The 18,904-nt window shown below is 39.5% G+C and overlaps 1 protein-coding gene across 2 annotated transcripts; it reads right to left on the bottom strand.

Moving 5' to 3' along the window:
• Positions 1-2,404: 2,404 nt before the first annotated feature.
• Positions 2,405-18,617, bottom strand: ISOC1 (isochorismatase domain containing 1). Of its 2 annotated transcripts, XM_071581463.1 has the most exons (6): positions 18,267-18,617; positions 8,358-8,477; positions 7,989-8,192; positions 7,509-7,625; positions 5,631-5,684; positions 3,830-3,890 (listed from the first exon to the last, which is right to left on the bottom strand). In XM_071581463.1, exons 1-5 carry the CDS (start codon positions 18,540-18,542, stop codon positions 5,670-5,672), a joined length of 732 nt encoding a protein of 243 aa, XP_071437564.1. In that variant the 5' UTR covers positions 18,543-18,617; the 3' UTR covers positions 3,830-3,890; positions 5,631-5,669. The 2 variants fall into 2 exon arrangements, with proteins under 2 accessions (XP_071437563.1, XP_071437564.1); XM_071581462.1 differs by lacking the exon at positions 5,631-5,684 and having other exon boundaries at positions 2,405-3,890.
• Between the last annotated feature and the right edge of the window lie 287 nt (positions 18,618-18,904).

Consider the following 18,904-nt stretch of genomic DNA (forward strand, 5'->3'; position numbering starts at 1 on the left):
AAGCACTAACAGCTTCATGAAAGTATTCTAATTATTAAGATGCAGCCAGCACTGCACAATCAAAACAGAACTTTACTCATGGATTTTTGCCACTACCCATTTTCAGTGTAGATGTTCTGAACACTTGCTATACTTATGTCGTATACTTTATATGTAATTTATCGAAAAGGCAAAAAGCCCCCAAAATCCAGATTCTAGAAATCACTGCCACCTTCTGTCATTACCACAACACTTAATGTAGAAAAGTACTGTGAAGAACAAGTGAGCTACATAACAGTACTAGCCATCATCACTGCTTTTAAAGGAAAAGCCTTTATCTCCTTACCATCACTTGCCATTCTTCAGGGCTCCACAGCTTCAGCAATTATTTCATTTTTAATTGAAACACAGTTTTTAAAGCAATAAAGTGCTGAATCTTCATCTCTTACATAAAAGAAAAAATCTATAGCAGTAGAAAACAACTGATCTAGATTCTTCTCTTCTGAAAGGTTAGTATCATTGTTTAGGTAATGTAGTAAACAAGGGGGTAGGGAGCGGGTGGGGAGAGAGGGCACCACCCTGATGTCTAATAGGAAACATAGTCAATATCAGCATGATTATTTAAGTGAACATTTGCCTGAGAGCAACTGATAGGCAAGTGCAGAAATGATGGTGGAGCAGTTCCCCAGCATTATTTCTCCAACCATAACACAAACCATGGGGTCATAAAACCTCATCTTTTTATTCATGCTCTGCTTTCAGGTTTTGCAAAGGTTACTGGAAATCTTATTCATTTTAGTTCATAAAAAATTATCATGCAAGTGGAAAGATAACAAAAGGACCATGATTCTGTGAAAACAGTATCATATTTTAGACTCAAAACTTAAACTGTCCTAATAAGAAAAAAGGTACTCAACTTCGTAAAGGTTTAGCAGAGAAAACTAATCCTGCACACATTTTACTATATTTAGCACAGCATTTATACATCAGCTATTGCAGTGAGGCTAACAGTGTATTAGAAACTTTGCACACAATCAGAACTCCAAGGAAAATAAAGCAGTCTTCTCCATCAAAAAGTGACTTTCTGCTTCCCTACTGAAAGAGAAACTATGCTGAAGACACCTACAGCAGGTGGCAACTGTGTGCTTAGCCACAGCTGTAGTAAAGTCTTGAAATAAAGGACAGCTTGATGGACAGTGATGAATTAGGTTTCTTCACAATCACCTGAGTATAGCCGTAAGCAATCATGCTCCATGTTATTTCATTAATTTATTTCCTGTTCTTAGTAGATAATGCAACATCCTGCAGACCCCTTCTCAAAGAACTCAGTCCTGCTGTTCTACTTCATGGGAATATCCACTAGTCAGAGAACAAAAAATGCAAATGAGTGAGAGCATGAAGAAGAAAAGGAAATTATCTCCCATGAATAAATTTATTTAAGTAAGAGAAGTATGCAAATTTTTTTTCCATTTTTTTTAAATAAACACTCTTACAATCTCATCTGAATGATCCGTTGTGATGCTGGTTCTGCACCCATCTAAAAGAGGAATTCAATCATTATGTCCATAAATTCACATCTAATAAGTCAGTTTTATAAGACAACACAGGATATTCTGAATTGTTATTTTTAAAGCTTATGGGGAAAAACTCTGCAAATTAAGGACCTTGAAAAAAATTTAGTGTCCAGAGAAGGCAATGCAAATACAAGAAAAAAAGAAAAGTAGAACCATCACAGTGAATATCAATGTATTTTTTATCTTCTTCTCTAGTGCCATCTTGCTACCAAATGATTCCCCTCGTGACAAAAATCTTACAGAAGGACTGTGTGTAATGGAAGATGTGACACCTGTCCTGCAACTTATTCTTGTACAAAAATGGTAAAATTTTAGTAACCAACATAATTATTTCTTAAAAATCTGCATATTTGTTACTGAGGAAATTCATATTATTTCAAAAATAACTACGTAAAAAAAAATTACAATTTCATCTTCAATTGCTACCTTTTGGTACTATCAACACACACAGGCAAGAAAGCAATAAAACCACTATTTCGTAATAAATTTAAAGTATTTTTTGCATCATTGTTGATTTATGTAAGTGAACTTTATACTGCTAGCAACATGACTAATGCACCAGAAAGAAGGTTAGAAGTAGTTCAGTGATACAGAACAAGGTTTTTTTAACTCAGCTTGCATCCCTGCCTCCAGCTTGAAGCATAATGTTCATTCCTTGCATTCTGGAGCAGTAACTAACACTGTAACAAGACATAGAAGACAAGAATCATTCAACATTATCCACTCTTGATCTTTACACAAAATTCCCATAACATCTATAGAACTTCCACTGCTGTACAAACCAGAATAAGGTCCATGGCAAACACAGCTTTCAGGATTTGCTCTTCAATAAATATCACAAGCATAAGAGAGATAGCAAATGTTAACTCTTTATTTATTTTAACATATAAAGGTTATGTGAAACAATGGAAACTATTTTTATTTATGAAACAATTCTTTTAGAGTCATCTTGTGGGGAAAATAAGCAATTTAAAACAACCAGTTTTCTACCAAAAAGATCAGTGTTAAGTATGACATCGTCTAGTACTCTTAAAAAAATAAATGTTTCAGGCAAACTGTAAACTTTAAACATTATTTAATCCCCTAGAACATTAAGGAAGTGCATTTCTGAACAATCACATGTTAAAAGATTAGTTCTTGATAGAAAATACATGTATTATTAAGTTAAAGACGTTGTTTTTCTGAGGAATGCTTTTAGGCCACATTCTATTCAAACTTCACCCAACTATAGCCCACAAAAAAGCACAAAACCCTAGAGATCCTGAGGCATCTTTCGGAGCCCACTTGAGTAAATAAACTGGTAAGAATTATTCAACAACTAAAATGGGGCTCAAAAAAAGCAAAATAAATCTAAACTTAGCAATAGATTTAGCATTTGAACCCAAGGGCTTTTTTCTTAAACATCCTAACCATTATGGATTTGAAGTTTTGGTAATATTTTCAAGTTCTGAAGGACTTTACACCAGTTGTTTATAAAGAACTCACTACACGACAGTTTTCTGTTTGTATACACTTAAGTAAAGTACAGCCTTGGGCAGTCAATTTCAGTATATTTGAAAGTCATGATGCAGGCTTCAGCTAACGAGGGCTATCAAACATCAGCTGCTGCTTTATTTATCTGCCTTGTCTATGAAGTAAAGTGCTTAAATTTTATCCTAGAGAACAAAAGCGCACATGTCCGTATATCTTACTCAGTTTTAACTTATGCCCTATTAAAACACTTAACTTACATAGAACATTAAAGCATGTAACATCACATTTATCGAATACATAATTATCTTCTATTAATAAAAATGTAAAACAGAGTATCACAGAACACTTTTACAAAGCACACAATCAAGAGGTGTCACAGAATTATGCATTTTTGGAGCTGTTACAATCAGTGTATAGTATGGACTAGCAGGTACCTCTGTTAACTTGTTAATTTTTCACTTTTTAAAAAAGAAATAAATAAGGAAATTTGACAACAAAAGGGTCCTATGGTACCCAAAACCTCTGAGAGCTGTAACTAAACAGAACACACTGGCATTCAGATGTATAAACAGACAATTTTGCTAAGGCAAGCACGAGTATGTCAACTTTTATTTTTACATGTCTATGAAACTTTGAGCAAAGAAGGTGTACATGTGCGCTTACATCTTGCCTTCCTCTTTAAAGAGGATAGTGAGATCTGCTTTCCTCACATTCACTTTACACTTTGGATAGAAGCCCTGACTCAGGGGCACTTGCCTTAATGAGATTTTGGATTTCTTTGAATTTTGGATGTTCTTTGTCAGCTACCAGCTGCAGCAATATCGCTTCACTAGTAGTAACTATAATTCCAGTACGAGCAAGACGCTGAAAGAGAAAAGAGCAGAGAGAGGAAAATGTGAAGCATTTGAAAATGTGAACAAGTGTACATTTTGTAAAAAAGACAGAAGGCATTTTTAAAAACATCCCCTACTAACAAAAGTACTGCCAATTCCATTCAAGCATTTTTTAGTGGTATCATTTATAAAAAGCTAGGATAAAAATTGACTTAGTTGTAGACTTTCCTGAGGCAAAAGGCTGCCCTGGATTACAAATAAGGCTTCCCACTTGGACTGGATTCTTTCCCCTTGTGAGATTTAATAGGCAGTAGACAACAACCCAATAATCTCTTAACAACCCTTCCCCCTTGCATGATCCAGAGGACAGCTTTATTCATTTTTATGTAGATTTAAGAGGCTTGTGGGAAAAATAAAATAGTGAGGTCCAAGCTAAAATCATTAATTGAGAAATTTTAACAACTTCTCTTTCAGCCCTTGTTACATACTACTACTTCAGCTTTTGGACTACACAGTGCACTGGGAGTAATCTCTGAAGGCAGAAGGAAAATCTCTTCTAAAGACACTAAAAATCATACTGCCACATCAGCAGCGCTTTTTAACTGATGTTTCATTACAGTCTTAGTAACTCCAGAGTTAGTTCTCTCAGGCTACAGAATAAAATGCACAGCTGCACAGATAGCAAAACTAAAAGAGGTCTACTAGATCTTTTAGGTGTGAAACTCAACAGGATAATGCTTCACGTAGCCCAGGCCACAGGACTTATTCAAAGTTTTTGGACTTTTAAGACAAACTGTTGCTTACACAGCAAAGTTATCTTTAGCAAAGGCTCACCACTCCCCACCCACCATCATCTTCCCAGCAAAACTCTCTGGCATCATCTTTGGCAGCAAAACTCTTCATGGAGCCAGCTTTGCCTCCATCATTCTCCACTCAGCTGCATGCTCCACCTAATTTAATGGGATCCTGAATGAGTCAAGCCAGGGTAAGATGCAGAAAACACAGCTACATACATACTGGTTTCAATTGTAATCACTAAAGGGAAAAGAAGCTACAAACTTTCTAGGGCATAGATCACTGTTGTTTAGTTGTTCAACTACAAAGCAATTGATGGGGGAAAATCATTAATATCTGTGAAATGTTGATTGAAAGAGAGAACGTCTTCTCTTTAAAAGCAAAACAAACCATAACATAGTAACGAGGCTTATGCTCTATTCTAGGAGTAAATACAATTTACAATTAACAGAAGGGAAGAGATGCATGTTTTAAGCACACTGGATGATTTTCAAGGAAGTTACAAGTTTCCTTAGCACACAGTCTTTGAGAAGAAGAAAATTATCACGAGTATGTTGCATCCACACTGCAGAAACAAGTAGAACAGAAAAAGAACGGAAAAGAAATCCAGCTGGAACAGACTAAACTTTCTCAATCCTAGATAAAGCAGTGACACAAGGCATGTTCATCAGATAGGGCAGATTCAGAGCAGCTGTAACCTTTCACAGTTGGGTTGAATTATTTCACCAATGAAAATTTCTGAGGATTTTTTTGACTGCAAGTTTTTGTCTGCGGTCATTTTTAAGTATGCAACAGATGAGGAGACAATCTGTCATCCAGGCAGACATGAAAGCTTTGGTTATCAATTAATTCAATTGCAATTTCTAGTACACCTGCTCAGATATTTGCATGATCATCACCAGCATGATCAAAACACGTGTTATGTGATGGACAATGTGGAGAACTGAAGGACCAGGAGGGACCAGATGGGACTTACGTGAGTTTCCTGGGGAAGGTGGTTGTTATGACTGCAAGGTCACTTTTTATTAGCCTTGAAAGGTCATTGTGAAAAGAGAAGGGCTGTATTACTGTGAAAAGACAAACGTTACACCCACATTCCCAGAAAGGTAAGGAGAAGGATCCAAGGAACCCCAATCAAGAAATCTCACCTCAGCTCACTAGGTATGGTGCAAATTTGCACAGGAGACAAGGTCACACTCACTAATTAGTTAAAATGATGTGACTAGGAACTGTGAGCTGTGTGGTGAGACTAAAGGAGGATTACCCAATGCTTTGGTATGTTACCAACTTCCCTAAGAAACGTGTCATCAAGATCAATCAGGATTACAGGTAAGTCCAGTACCCATGTCCCTATCTCCTTGTCTTCTCCCAAGCATACCCATCTTTTGCCTGCTCTAGCATCTCTCAGTAGCATTTTTGAGAGAGGTTCTGTAACACGGAAAGAGGAAAATGTTGGTCTGCAAAGCCACGCACAGCCGAGAAGGCGTTACCACCACATAACTGGCTTGCTCAACATTGCAGGGCAGCAAATATTCCCTGAATCATATTGTAATGATAAGGGACCACAGCAAAACATTCTTCTTATGCTTGGTGAGAAAGCATTGCAAAGGTATACTAAAACGTTACCTAGAACTGACCAGTTTGCCTGGATTACAGCTTCTGCAAGCAATTACACTTTTAAGATCATCAGTAACTTTTTGACTAGAAAGAAAAACAAAGTTAGCTAGTCACTGTTTTAACCCGTTACCCTGACCCAACTTCTACTCTTACAGACACAGTGTAAACGGTAATTAAATATACAAAAACATACACAGTTAAGGCAAACAGATTCCAGGTTCTCTGTATTTGTTTTATCTCTTGCTGCTGCTGCACCACATTGATTTGGGAAGTCCATGATTCCAGTCATTCCTGTACTCTGTGTGTGTGTCACTATGCTCTACATGTCAGTTGACATTAGGTTTCCACTTAATCAAAGTCACAGGTTTCATCAATCATTTTATGCTGGGGATTTCTCTTTAGCCTTTAATTCTCTTATTCATATGGAACAGATTAAGCCTTCTCAAAAGCTACACAGAAGTGTAACATGCTGTAGTTATTATTAGCTTCAATTTCCAAATAATTGTAGGAACTTCAGGCAAAAACTGCAATACTTAATGGATGTATCAGTTTTTGATTTCCAACAGTGATGCCCATAGGCAAGTTAAGAGTACACCACCAAAAAATCACTTGCATGATTTTGCTAGCACAGAGTTCTATGTGCTTTTAAATCTTCTTGCTACATTTATCTACACTTTCTCAGCATTTAGTTAGGCTAAGCTCCTACAAGCAGGGAGGAAGGGAATCTTTACTATAATCACAGGGTCTTGCGATTAAGCTTTAATTTGAACTGATGAAGGAAAGCAGAGGGAGGGACAGACATATAAGAAGGAGCTTTGAAAAGGATCATTTACTGCATTTCATTGTGTTTCAAGGAATTTCAACAGCTGAAAAAATACATTTTGGAATAACAAAACCAAAAGCTTTGCAGCACTTTTATGCCTAATGTACAGATAACACTCCATAAGAAAAATACCCTAAAATGCTAATGTTTATACAGAGTACCCTAGACCACATGAAACAATCACTTATAAAATCCTAACATCCCAAACTGAGTTATATATATTAAATCATAATAAACAAAATAAAGCAGTAATTCTCCATGTTGGATGATAATTCTAAGAATCAGAGCAATCACCTCTTCTCATATCTACATTTGCACATTGTTTCGTCTTTAGAAATTCCTTGTTAGCTTACAATAAGCAAGGAACTTAACATACAAACACAAGGTGAAGAAAGCCTTGACTCAGAAGCTTACCTCCAGAGCAAACATTCTGTCCATCATACTTCTTGATGAGGTGGCATCAGCTACAATATGAACTTCCAGACCTCTGCCAATCAATTCCAATGCTGTTTGCTGGATGCAGACATGAGTCTACAGAGGAGACATTATTATATATCTATTATTATTATAAAACATAAGTAGCATAATGCCAAATTAGAGTACATAATTAAAGTTCAAATACATCTTTTTATACCCCTGACATTACTAGAGAACTCAATGTGCGTTTTTGAAATACCAAGACTGAGACAAAAGCCTGTAGTTTACAAATATCTCATTTCAAATTTTATTATAAGATAGTATCAAAGACAACATAAGAATAATTTATTCTATACAGGATATCTGAGCTCTAGGTAATATAAATTGAGTTGTGTTTTTTAATTACAGAAAGCAATGCTTAATACGTGCACCAAGAGACATTACCATAAACCAGTATAAGAATGGCAAGGCACATACTTCTACTCCAAAGAGAACAATGCTGCGGACTCCAGGGATCTCTGCTAATGCTGCTTCAACTTCTGGCAACACCATAGAAAATTTTGTCTTGGGAAGCACAAGTTTAGCTCCTGTTAAATCAATTTCTTGCACAGTGCTGCCAAGACCTTTGGGATACTGTTCAGTTACAATAACTGGAATTCCTAAGAGCCGTGCACCTTGGAGCTGCAAGAGGAAAGGACGGAAAATATTGTTTAAAAAAAGAAATTATTAAAGAAAAATAAAAACAAAGACATTGTTATTACCTGAAACTGAGGATTTATTAAACTGTCTGTGTGTAAAATAAGAGTTTATGTGTGTGATCAAAAACAAAAGAAAAATCAAACATACCAGTCGTTGACCTACGCTGATGATATCACCAAAGTATTTGATGGCAAGCCGGAATCGCTCTTGCATATCACAACAGAAAAAAACAGTGCTTGAGGGTGTCAGGTTGCCCAAAGTAGTAATCTGAGAAAATAAATAAAGATAATGTTTTCCATGGCAGTGGAGACTGTCATAAAAGCAGTAAAATGAGAAAGAGTTTGCAATGCCTCTGCCAGGTAATGGATTTATGTTACTTTGAGGTAAAATAGGAGAAAGGTTTTTCAAACCTTATTTTGGTGTGTTTCTAAATTCAAGTGAACAGCTGATACTGAACAGTACGGTACAGTCATCAATAAGTAATCAAGATTTTATTAGGTGGGATACATGAGTGAACATAAATGTACATGGAAATTTCTGAACCCCGAAGGGGGTGGAGCAGCACACTGCCTAAAGTACATTAAAAAAAAAAAAAGCACCAACAGTGAAACTACAGTCTTCAAATTCATTTTTCAATTCACAACTCCTGGAACTGATATAGAATCAGGATAAATTAAAGTAAAAAAAATTCAGACTTCTGCCTTCTACTTGCTATCAAATATTGTATGCACACATATTTTCAATACTTCTATTGTGTAGTCAGTTTGATTGTCTAAGACATGTTTAAGTACAAGTCTGATGAGCGGCCAAAGGCTAGAAGGAAAGTTAAAAAGCTTGTCAGGATTTCAGAAACTGAACCGAATACATTTTAAAGACAAAAGTAATCCCCTAGAGTTTCCCTAATACTGGCTACCAAGTGGAGTAGAAGGGAGGGGATAAGAAAAAAAAACTCACTTCATTTTCTCACACTTTGAAAGAGTGTTTTGTATTATTTGCAGTACCTGTGGAAGCAAAGGATATAGCTTCAGGAGGAAGCTACAGGGAAAGAAAAGAGCTACATACTATCACTTAGTTGTCAAGCAATTTGAGAGAATTTACATCCATTCATAAGCTTTTCAGCAGACTGGTAAATTGAATAAACAGCTTCTGGGAAGTAGCCATTAACTGTATATATTTCATTTTATACAAACTGAAGTTGTAAAGCTTTAATAAAACAAAATTAAAAATATGCAAAATTATGTATTTTGAATGAGCACAGATGTTGGGTTTACATGGCAAGGTTTTCATGATGGGAGGCTGTAGCAGTGCCTTTTGTGAGAAGATGCCAGAAACAGCTACATGTCAGACAGTGCCTATGCCAGCTGAATTCAAGATGGATCTGCTGCATCAGTGATGCTAGCAACATCTCTGTGATAACATATTTAAGAAAGGTTAAAAAAACCCACTGTGCAGCAGGTGCCAGAGCAGAGATTCCCCTGCACCCCGTGGTGCACCCTTCCAGCTAACAGAGGTTATTGGTAGAGCAGAGATCCACCTGCAGCCTCTGGAGGACCCCATGCCAGTGCAGGTGGATGTGTTTGAAGTAGGCTGTGACTCTGTGGAGACCCCTACACTGGAGCAGGCTCCAAGCAGGACCTGAGACTCTGTGAAGAAGAACGCTCACTGGAGCAGGTTTGCTGGCAGGACTTGTGACCCCATCACTAATGTCCACTGGAGCAGTTTGTTCTTTAAGCATTGCATCCCTTGGAAATGGCCCACACTGGAACAGTTTTTGAAGGACTGCAGCCTGTGGGAAGGACCCACATTTGAGAAGTTCATGACTGACTATCTCCCATGTGAGGGACCCCATGCTAGAACAGCTGAAGAGTGTGTAAAGGATAAGTGACAGAAGGTGAAGGGTTATGAACTGATCACAACTTCCCTTACCCACCATTCCATGCAGCTTGACTGGAGGAGGTAGAGAAGCTGGAAATTAAGCTAAAGCTGGGAAGAAGGAAGGGATCAGGAAAGGTGTTTTTACATTTTTTTCTTGTTTCACATTATTCTACTCTGTTATTGATTGGCAACACATTAAATTAATTTCCCCAAGTCAAGTCTGTTTTGTCCATGATGGTAATTGGTGAGTGATCACTCCCTATCTTGATGTGCAAACTTTTTGTTATATTTTTTCACTCCTGTCCTGTTGAGGAGGGGGAGTGATGGAGCAGTTTGGTGGGCACTGGGTGGTCAGCCAAGGTCTATTCTCCACAAGGGAATTGGGAATCCATAAATATTAGTTCCAAAACTTTCAGTGATTCACCACATCTCCCAAGTAAAATGCTTTTGATCTCAATTCCCAGGGCTAAAAAAACTACAATAACAGCCATACTCAACCATATGGAATGGCCAGTACAAAATGTTCATAAAATTACTTGTGTTAATAACTTTAAATGCTAAATTCCCACACGTCTCAGATTCAGTACATCACGACTGCCAAAACAGCAAACATTTATAACCACGGTTTCTCCAGTCCTTATGGGACATTAATACAAGCAGTTACAGAGGCAAATGCAGTAACAACCATAGAGCAGATGCTATTAACACTGAACCCACTGATGGCACAGAAAAACAGCATCACAAGAGAAATCAGGAAAATCTTTCCCACTAGGAAGATACAGCTGCACTGAAACAGGTTACCATGGCTGTGGGATCTCCATCCTTGGACATTTTCAGCATTCAGCAAAGCAGCAGCTGATTTGATCAAGGACCTGGAGAAGGCAGTCCCTAGATAACTCTCCCAAAAATTACTTCTGCAACTCTATACCATCTAGTAAGTGAGATCTGGGACTAAGAAAGATTGGACATAAAATCAAATATTAATAAATTCCTTGTTCTTGAACACCATCCATCTATGCATTTGAACAATGCAGAAACCAGTTGGTAGGAAGTACTAACGTACAGTTCAACTCTACATGGAGCACCCACTGTGACCCTTCTGTCTTTGACACTTATTATCATAACAGAAGTCAATTGTAACATTTAACTTTCCTACTTTTCCTACTGCAATTAAAATAGAATAATTAGAATAGGCAATATTTAAAGTGTGGCTTTTACTCAAAAAATGTGTCATTTTGTCTTGGCATTAATACGGAAAGCAAAGATGATTATTTTCTTCTATAAATCATTCCATCACTTTGAAAGCTGTGCCGGGGGAGGTTAGGTTGAACAACAGGAAGAATTGCTTCACAGAAAAGTTGATAAGATATTGAAATGGTCAACCCAGGAAGGTGGTGGAATTATCATCCTTGAGGTATTTAAGAAAAGACTGGATGTTTCCATAGTGCCATGATTTAGTTGACATAGTGGCGTTAGGTCATAAGTTGGACTCAATTTCAGAGATCTTTTCCAACCTAGTTGACTCTGTGATTCTTTTATATTTTAAGAACATTTTGAACTACCACAAACCATCATAGATTACAGAGTTAACTACATGGAGTTAATTTACTGTGTTGATATACATCTTCCTAAGCTAATGCAGCAGATGGCTCTACCACCCTTAGCAGAGGAACAAATGTGAAAAAATTAGGAAGGCCTTCAAGAAGCTGCATAGTCTGCCTCTAGAGAAGGATCAAACAAACACAAACATTCTTCAGAGACACTTACCTAGTCTGACTATTCTGCAACAGAACTGCTGTAAAACCCATAGCAGTATGGTATCTCTACCCTTCAGTGTCTTCTCACACACAGTTCCACTGTTGCCATGCAGGAGTGTTATTTCCAGTTCAGTCCATAGTGAAACACAAGAGCACTTAATACCAGACCTCGAGATTCAGACCTGGTCTCCCTTCAGTCCTTTCCCTCCCTCTCCTTATTCTAAAACATATCTAAAGGTTTTAATATTTCTTCCTACAACTCAAATAACTTTCATGGTTGTCTTCAGGGTAGTCTTCAAATTACAGCCTACAGTGAGACACTTATACCTACTATCACAGGAGTGTTTCTCTGCCTATACTTACTTCCCTGCACTAGCAGAGCCTTAAAGATAGTCAATTCACAGTCCTTGCAGGCCGTGTTTATTTTGTACTTTCATAGTTGATGATATATTATTGAGGCAGATTTTAAACTTAAAATCACCCCTTGAACTCCCCCCTCATCTTTTATTTGTGTAGTTGATTATTTCTACATTTGTGGCTTCCATTTTGAACTGCATCTTATTCTACCTTGTTTCATAGAATCACAGAGTATGCTGAGTTGGAAGGGACCCACAAAGATCATCGAGTCCAACTCCTCACCCAGTGCAGGACACTCCAAGACTCACACCATGTACCTGAGAGCATTGTCCAAACGCTTCTCAAACTCTGTCAGGCTTGATCCTCTGACCACTTCCCTGGGGAGCCTCTTCCAGCACCTAGTCATCCTATGAGTGAAGACGGTTTTTCTAATATCCAACCTCAACCTCCCTTGACTCAGCTTCAGGCCATTCCCTCAGGTCCTGTCACTGGTCACCACAGGGAAGAGATCAGTGGCCACCTCTCCCTTTCCCCTCACAAGGAAGTTATAGACTGCAACAAGGTCTTCACTCTGCATCCTCTCCTCCAGGCTGAACAGACCAAGTGACCTCATCTGCTTCCCATACAGCTTTCCCTCAAGGCTCTCCAACTTGCTCCAAAAAGCCTGAACTCTGCTCTCTCAGATGTTTGTAGTTCCTCCCAGCTTGGAACCTTCTGCAAAAACAGTATTTGCCCTCATCAGTGACAAGGACAATGGAATAATTGCACACAGTGGATTTGGAACCAATCTTATACAGCCCAATTCAACATCATTCTGATTTAACAGTGAAGTGCAGAAGAAAACTGACTGCCTATCCAGCCAAAGAGCATCTCCATTATAGACTTCCACTGAATCCATAATCCCATGTATTTATGTCAAACATCACAGGGAGCTGGAACAAAAGCACTGTATCTGCTTTTCTTTATTGTGAAGCTGGTTTGATATGATTTCATTTATGCCTTCAGATTAATACCAGCAGCACTTTAAAATGGAGTTGTGTCAACTATAGATTTGCTAAATGAAGGCTTTTACAAAATCTAACATTAATAATTCCTATATTAATTTTCATGTTTATTTCTGATTAACTTGTAGTCTGAATCATGGCAGAACATGAAGAAACTGGAAAAATACACAGTAAGATTAAAAAGTCAATGCTTGGACTAGCAGATATGGGAAGGACAGAGCATAGCAGAAAGCAGTTTGAAATTATGTTTCATAAACAGTAGCTAATACAGTCTATAAATAAATTCATGTAAGTATTTGCTATGTATAAAGGAAAGGCTCCATTTACTGATTCTTCAGTGTGCCACATAAATCCTACTACTCACTTTCTTTCAAAGTCATGTCCCCTTCTAGGGCCACACTGCATCAGGGACATGGGACACCTCCAGCCCTGACAATTCCACTTCACACATCCCCTGACAGTGAAAATCACTACCACCCACACTATTCCAGTGACACACTCTGACAGTGAGCAGGGAGGGAGCAAACCTACACAAAAATATCAAACCTTGGGCTGACACACCAACACCTGTTTGACTCCTGCCTGGGGAGAGGCCGGCTGGGCAAGGATGGAGAGACACTGCTGCCATATGGTGCCTGGTGGAATGCATCCTGAATATAACATCTACTCATCCACAATAACCTTAAAAAACTTGAACAAACAAACAAAAAAACCCCAGCCAAATCACCTGAAGTCCCCCCAACAGCATTTAGGCATTTCCATTTGTTCCACTTCACCTCTGTCACCAGACTTTCCGTTCTCCAGCTGGAGGTCAACCACAGCACAAGAATAGGCACACCAAATGGACATGTAACCTGATGCAGCTCTTTCACCCAGCTAGAGGAGTCATCTCTAGGACCTTGTCCAGACCAGGATTTAAAGGTATGCTGTCACGAGTTACATACAGCTTTAAATCCTACTCTAGAAAAGGCCTAGGTGGGAAAGGAGAGGTATTTTTCCACATCTATTTCATCTCTGCTGGTTATTATAAATCAGGCAAAATATGATTGTGATGAAGGACTATAATTTCAGCTTTACAAAAATATTCAGGTATACTGGCTCTTTATCTGTACTTTCCCTGTTCAAACTCCATGAAATCATTACACATACAAAATGAAATTTCCTCACAGTATTAGTAATGAACAAGAAACTGGAAGCAAAGAAATAATCCCATCTGACATTACTAGTCATCTCATAAATTTTGTGCAAAGGTTACCCACTAAAAGGGCAGAGCAGAGGATGTTGCAGCCTTGGTATTTCAAGGATGGCATTAAAAAGACAACAAAAATAATCTATAATCTATTCTTCGCCTTTATTTCTAGGAAATCGCTAAGATTCAGTTGTACTTTGCTGCCTATCTTTTGAAGGAAAAGAAAAATGAATAAATTCAGTTTAATGTATTTCAAAAAAAAAAATAGGTTACAAGTATTTCAATTTAGGAACACAAATATATATTATATGCTTAGCCAATATGCAGCCTTTTATATACACCTCAGCATTTAAAGAGGACAGATTTAGTTAGATAAGTCTTGATGTTCATATAACTAAGGCTGTACAAAACTTTTCAACAAAATCTAAAATCACTAAAAGGTGTGCTGCAGAGTAAGATAGAGAAACGAAGAATCTGGATTTAATTAAAAAAAACTCTTTCAGTATTTTCAGTCCTTTTTTTCCCCTTCTTTAGGTGTTCATGTGCTGCTTTTAAAAAAAAATAATTATCTAGAAGTGTATTAGTGTATAAAAATTTATAATTGCACTCTAAAAAAACATGAAAAAACTCCTCTGAAATTTATGCATTGGATTTTCCTTGTCTTCAGAAAATGAACTTGGGTTCCTGAGTTAATGTTAGTTCAATTTCCAAAGCATCTGAACATAGCAATATTAAATATGTGCAATAAGAGTGAAAATCTGTGTTTAAATAGTTCTATTTTATTTATCATATCATTCAGCAACAGTTGAGTATCATTCTATAAACAGCCTTTCATAAGAAAGATATGCCTAAGACATCAATGTGTCTCAAAAAACCATCCTGAAACAGAAGTGATTTATTCAGTGACGTCAGTAACAAGGTTACTTTTTTAGCTTTAGTATCTTAAGGTTTAACAGTTTGTCAAGACAGAGCACCAGTACTACTGCAGAAGACTCACCCTGAAATTATGACAACTGTGAAATAGCCTCTCTTGCATATTTATTTAAATGGTGCCTGAACATCTCTATTGCACAGATGTAACATGCATATAGCTGTCTTTTCTTTGGCTATCTCAAAAGTTTTTCCTTACTGTTTCCCTCCTTCAAAGGCAGCTACAAAATTACAACAAAACACAACCACCTCTGTAACACTATTTAACTTTGTGTAGAGTTAGAAGAGGTTAAACTGGTCCTACATTCCCCCAGCCAAACTAAAAACACTAGTCTTTTAAAACTTTTTAACACATATAAAACCCGTGAAAAGCAGATGTCTCCTTTCAGCTAGTACTCAATCTCTCAAGTTGGCAGAGGCCAGAGGAAATGTCCCTCCTCATTGCCAGTCTGTGACTGGGGAGTTTCAAGAGTGGCAGCCAGGCCAAACATCACAGTGTACTGCACCCCATCAGCCTGACTAACACTGGGTGGCCATTAAAAGTTTCAGTGGCTGTTTTGTGTCAGAAGAGCCAAACTAAACACATATACATAGATGAGGACAATACAAAGGCATAAAACAACTGGACAGAAAATGTCCCTGTACAGATCAAACCTTGAACTGAGTGGCATGGAGTGGCTTTCCAAGGGCAGCATATGGCAATTTCTCCACGAGATTACTGCCCCTCTCATCTGCAGGGACAGGAAATTGAAACAGTCCAGTCAAACACCATTTGATGCTGACATTCCTTGAGCTACTGTAACAAAAGGCATCCTTTTCTTAGCAGGATGCCTATTACAGGCCTGCACAGGAATCAAAACAGGAAGGTAACTTTCAGAGTTCTGGGCACTAGCTGCCCTAGGGGTTAAAATGCCACCGCTCAGCTAAACGCATACAGATATTTAATAAAATACGCATAAAAAACACTGAAATTATTGTCTAGGGATACAGATGCTAGTATCCATGACTCTTAATTTTAAACCAAATACATCTTTCCAAATATACAAGTCTGATCACAGCAGTGAGCAAAAGACACATTCAAAACAGTGATTCAACTGACAACATCACACATCAAGCTGAAAAACCAAAGTTGTGTATAACTGCAGGGTTAAATATCAGGAAGGAATGAAGGGGCAAAGGGCACGTAATAGTGGCAATGCATGAATGAATATACAGAAAGAAAGTATAATATTCCCACAGGTAAATCCTAAAGGTCTTAAAAAGCACAGCTGTGTCTGTATCATACTAAATGTTGCCCAAACAAATGATCTCTGAGCACCTGCCTGTGGCTTAAGGCAAGCTGACTGACATCATTGTGATGTCTTCAGCTCATTCACAGCTGCTGAAGCATATCACGGGGACACACAAGTATCATCCTTTTCATATCAACAGTTGCTATTGTCATAGGACTGCAACAGTATCAGCATAAGGCAGCGATCAGTGCATAAAATACTGGTTCACCTTCAATTCCTGCAGTCAGTTAAAGACGCGCAGCACATCTGCACCCTGAGTGTGACATATCCTGCCCTGTCTCAAGACTGATCATTTGCTCCAAGATGTATGTCCTGCTATGAATGTTCAGGCTGCAATTACAGTTTCAGTGCAGAAGGCATCTGCAAGAGGGTCTTTGCAGAGTAGTGACCTGCACACAGAAATAAGAAACAAAATTTGGATCTGCAACACCGTTATGTGCTCAGATTACTCAATTCTGTTTTTAAAATCCTAGTTTGCATTGATACCTGTATCAACTCTTTTTGGAAGCTGGAGACCCTGTCCCTTTCCAATTTCCCTGGCTGGGGCCCCAGAAATTCTGTTTGTAATACAAGAAAAAAAAAAGTTTTAAATTGAGTATCATGAGTGTATATGATGAGAATTAACAATAAATGACAAAATAAGTTATTAAACTTGTTTGGTCTTCTTAGACACTCTTTCTATACATAAAATTAAGAAAAGAACAAGAGACTTCAGAGGCATCCTTATTGTACAGTATAAGCAAATGGGACACCTTGAGAGTTTATAGGTTCAAGACACTACAACTAAGCAAACAGCTTGAATAAGACCATTTCTGAAAACATAAAATGAAGACGAGCATTTTTCAGGTTTCATGATATCACTTTTCGAATTTTTAGAAATGTTGGCTTGACGAACTAAAACTTCTTAATTGTAAATTTAAAAAAAATATTCAGAATGCAAACAGTAATGATGCAGAGCTTATTGTTGTGGGGTTTGGGTTAGGTTTTTTTAAGCTGAATTCTTTAATACCGGAGAAAGTAAGAAGGAGTATGTTTCAAGTTGAACTATGACAGCAAACTTGCAGCAATCTTCAGTAGGTAATAGGTGTCTGCATATCAAATACACGTATTGCATCTGTCTGGAAGTCTGGCTTCCGGGTTTGAGGTCACAAAATTAGCGAGCTACAAATCTGTAAATCGGGAAGAGCTTTTCGAGGCAAAGAGGGATACAGAAGTCCTGACGACCTACAACCTAAGATACCAAGCTCTGACAGAGCCCATTTTATCGTCACCCTTCGAGTTTTCACCTAGCAGCATTAGCTCTGGTTAAGGCCAGGTAGTAGGAGCCGCCTGTTTTAATGGAGAACACTGATTACTTCAGCCACCTGACTGTTTTCCCATTCATGACGCCAAGTAAGTTCTGGCTCGCTGAAGGCAAAGCCCGGTTAATAAATTGCAATGGCGCAGAGCACACCTGCCTCCCCGCCTGAGGAAAACGAAAGTTTCCACGGAGAAACACGTCAGCTTGGTCTGTCAGCGTTCTGCCCATGTCCCCAGCCCGCTGTGGGCTCCCCGCTGCTCCCTGGCAGGGGCCGGGTTTGCCATGCAGCCGCGCGGGACGGGACAGGCTGCCCGCCCACACACGCACCTGTGGCAGCGCCGCCGGGGCTCACCTGGATCTGCAGCGGGACCAAGCGCACCTTGCAGCGCTCGTTGACCACGAAGCCCTTTGGCAGGTCGATGTACTGGCTCCACTCCTCGGCGAAGAGCTGCACCACGAACTTGCGGTGCATGTCTATCTGGTCCCCGTACAGGCTGAGGAACTTCTGGATCAGCAGCTCGTACCCGGCGCCGTGGGGCACGCTGGAGGGCCGCGCGAAGACCGAGAAGCAGAAGAGGACGGGCACGGAGCCGCCGCCCGGAGCAGCGCCCGGCTCCGCCGCCGCCATCTTCAGGGACCGGCGCGCCGAGCCCCGTCAGCTCGCTGCGGTCCTCGCCGCCGCTCCTCCTCCCGCCGCCTCCTCCCCCCGGGCCGGCCGGGCGGTGCCGGCGGCCCCCAATCCCAGCTGCGGCAGCTCCTGCTCCTCCTCCCCGCCATGGGGCCCGGCCCTGCCCCGCAACTCCACGGGGCCAAGCGCGGTTCCAGGGCGTCTCCGCCGCTCTGCTCCGGCGGGCGTCGAGAGGAGCGGTGTCGCTTGCCGACGTCCGCCCTCGTCCGGGCTGACGAGGGGAGCCGACCCCCCACGGGCAGGGACACCGCAGCTGGGGCGGCCCCGTCGCGGCAGGGGCAGCGCCCCCTCCGCGCAGCGCG

This window comes from Pithys albifrons, chromosome Z (genome assembly GCF_047495875.1).
Source record: "Pithys albifrons albifrons isolate INPA30051 chromosome Z, PitAlb_v1, whole genome shotgun sequence".
In the NCBI taxonomy this organism is placed as follows: domain Eukaryota; kingdom Metazoa; phylum Chordata; class Aves; order Passeriformes; family Thamnophilidae; genus Pithys; species Pithys albifrons.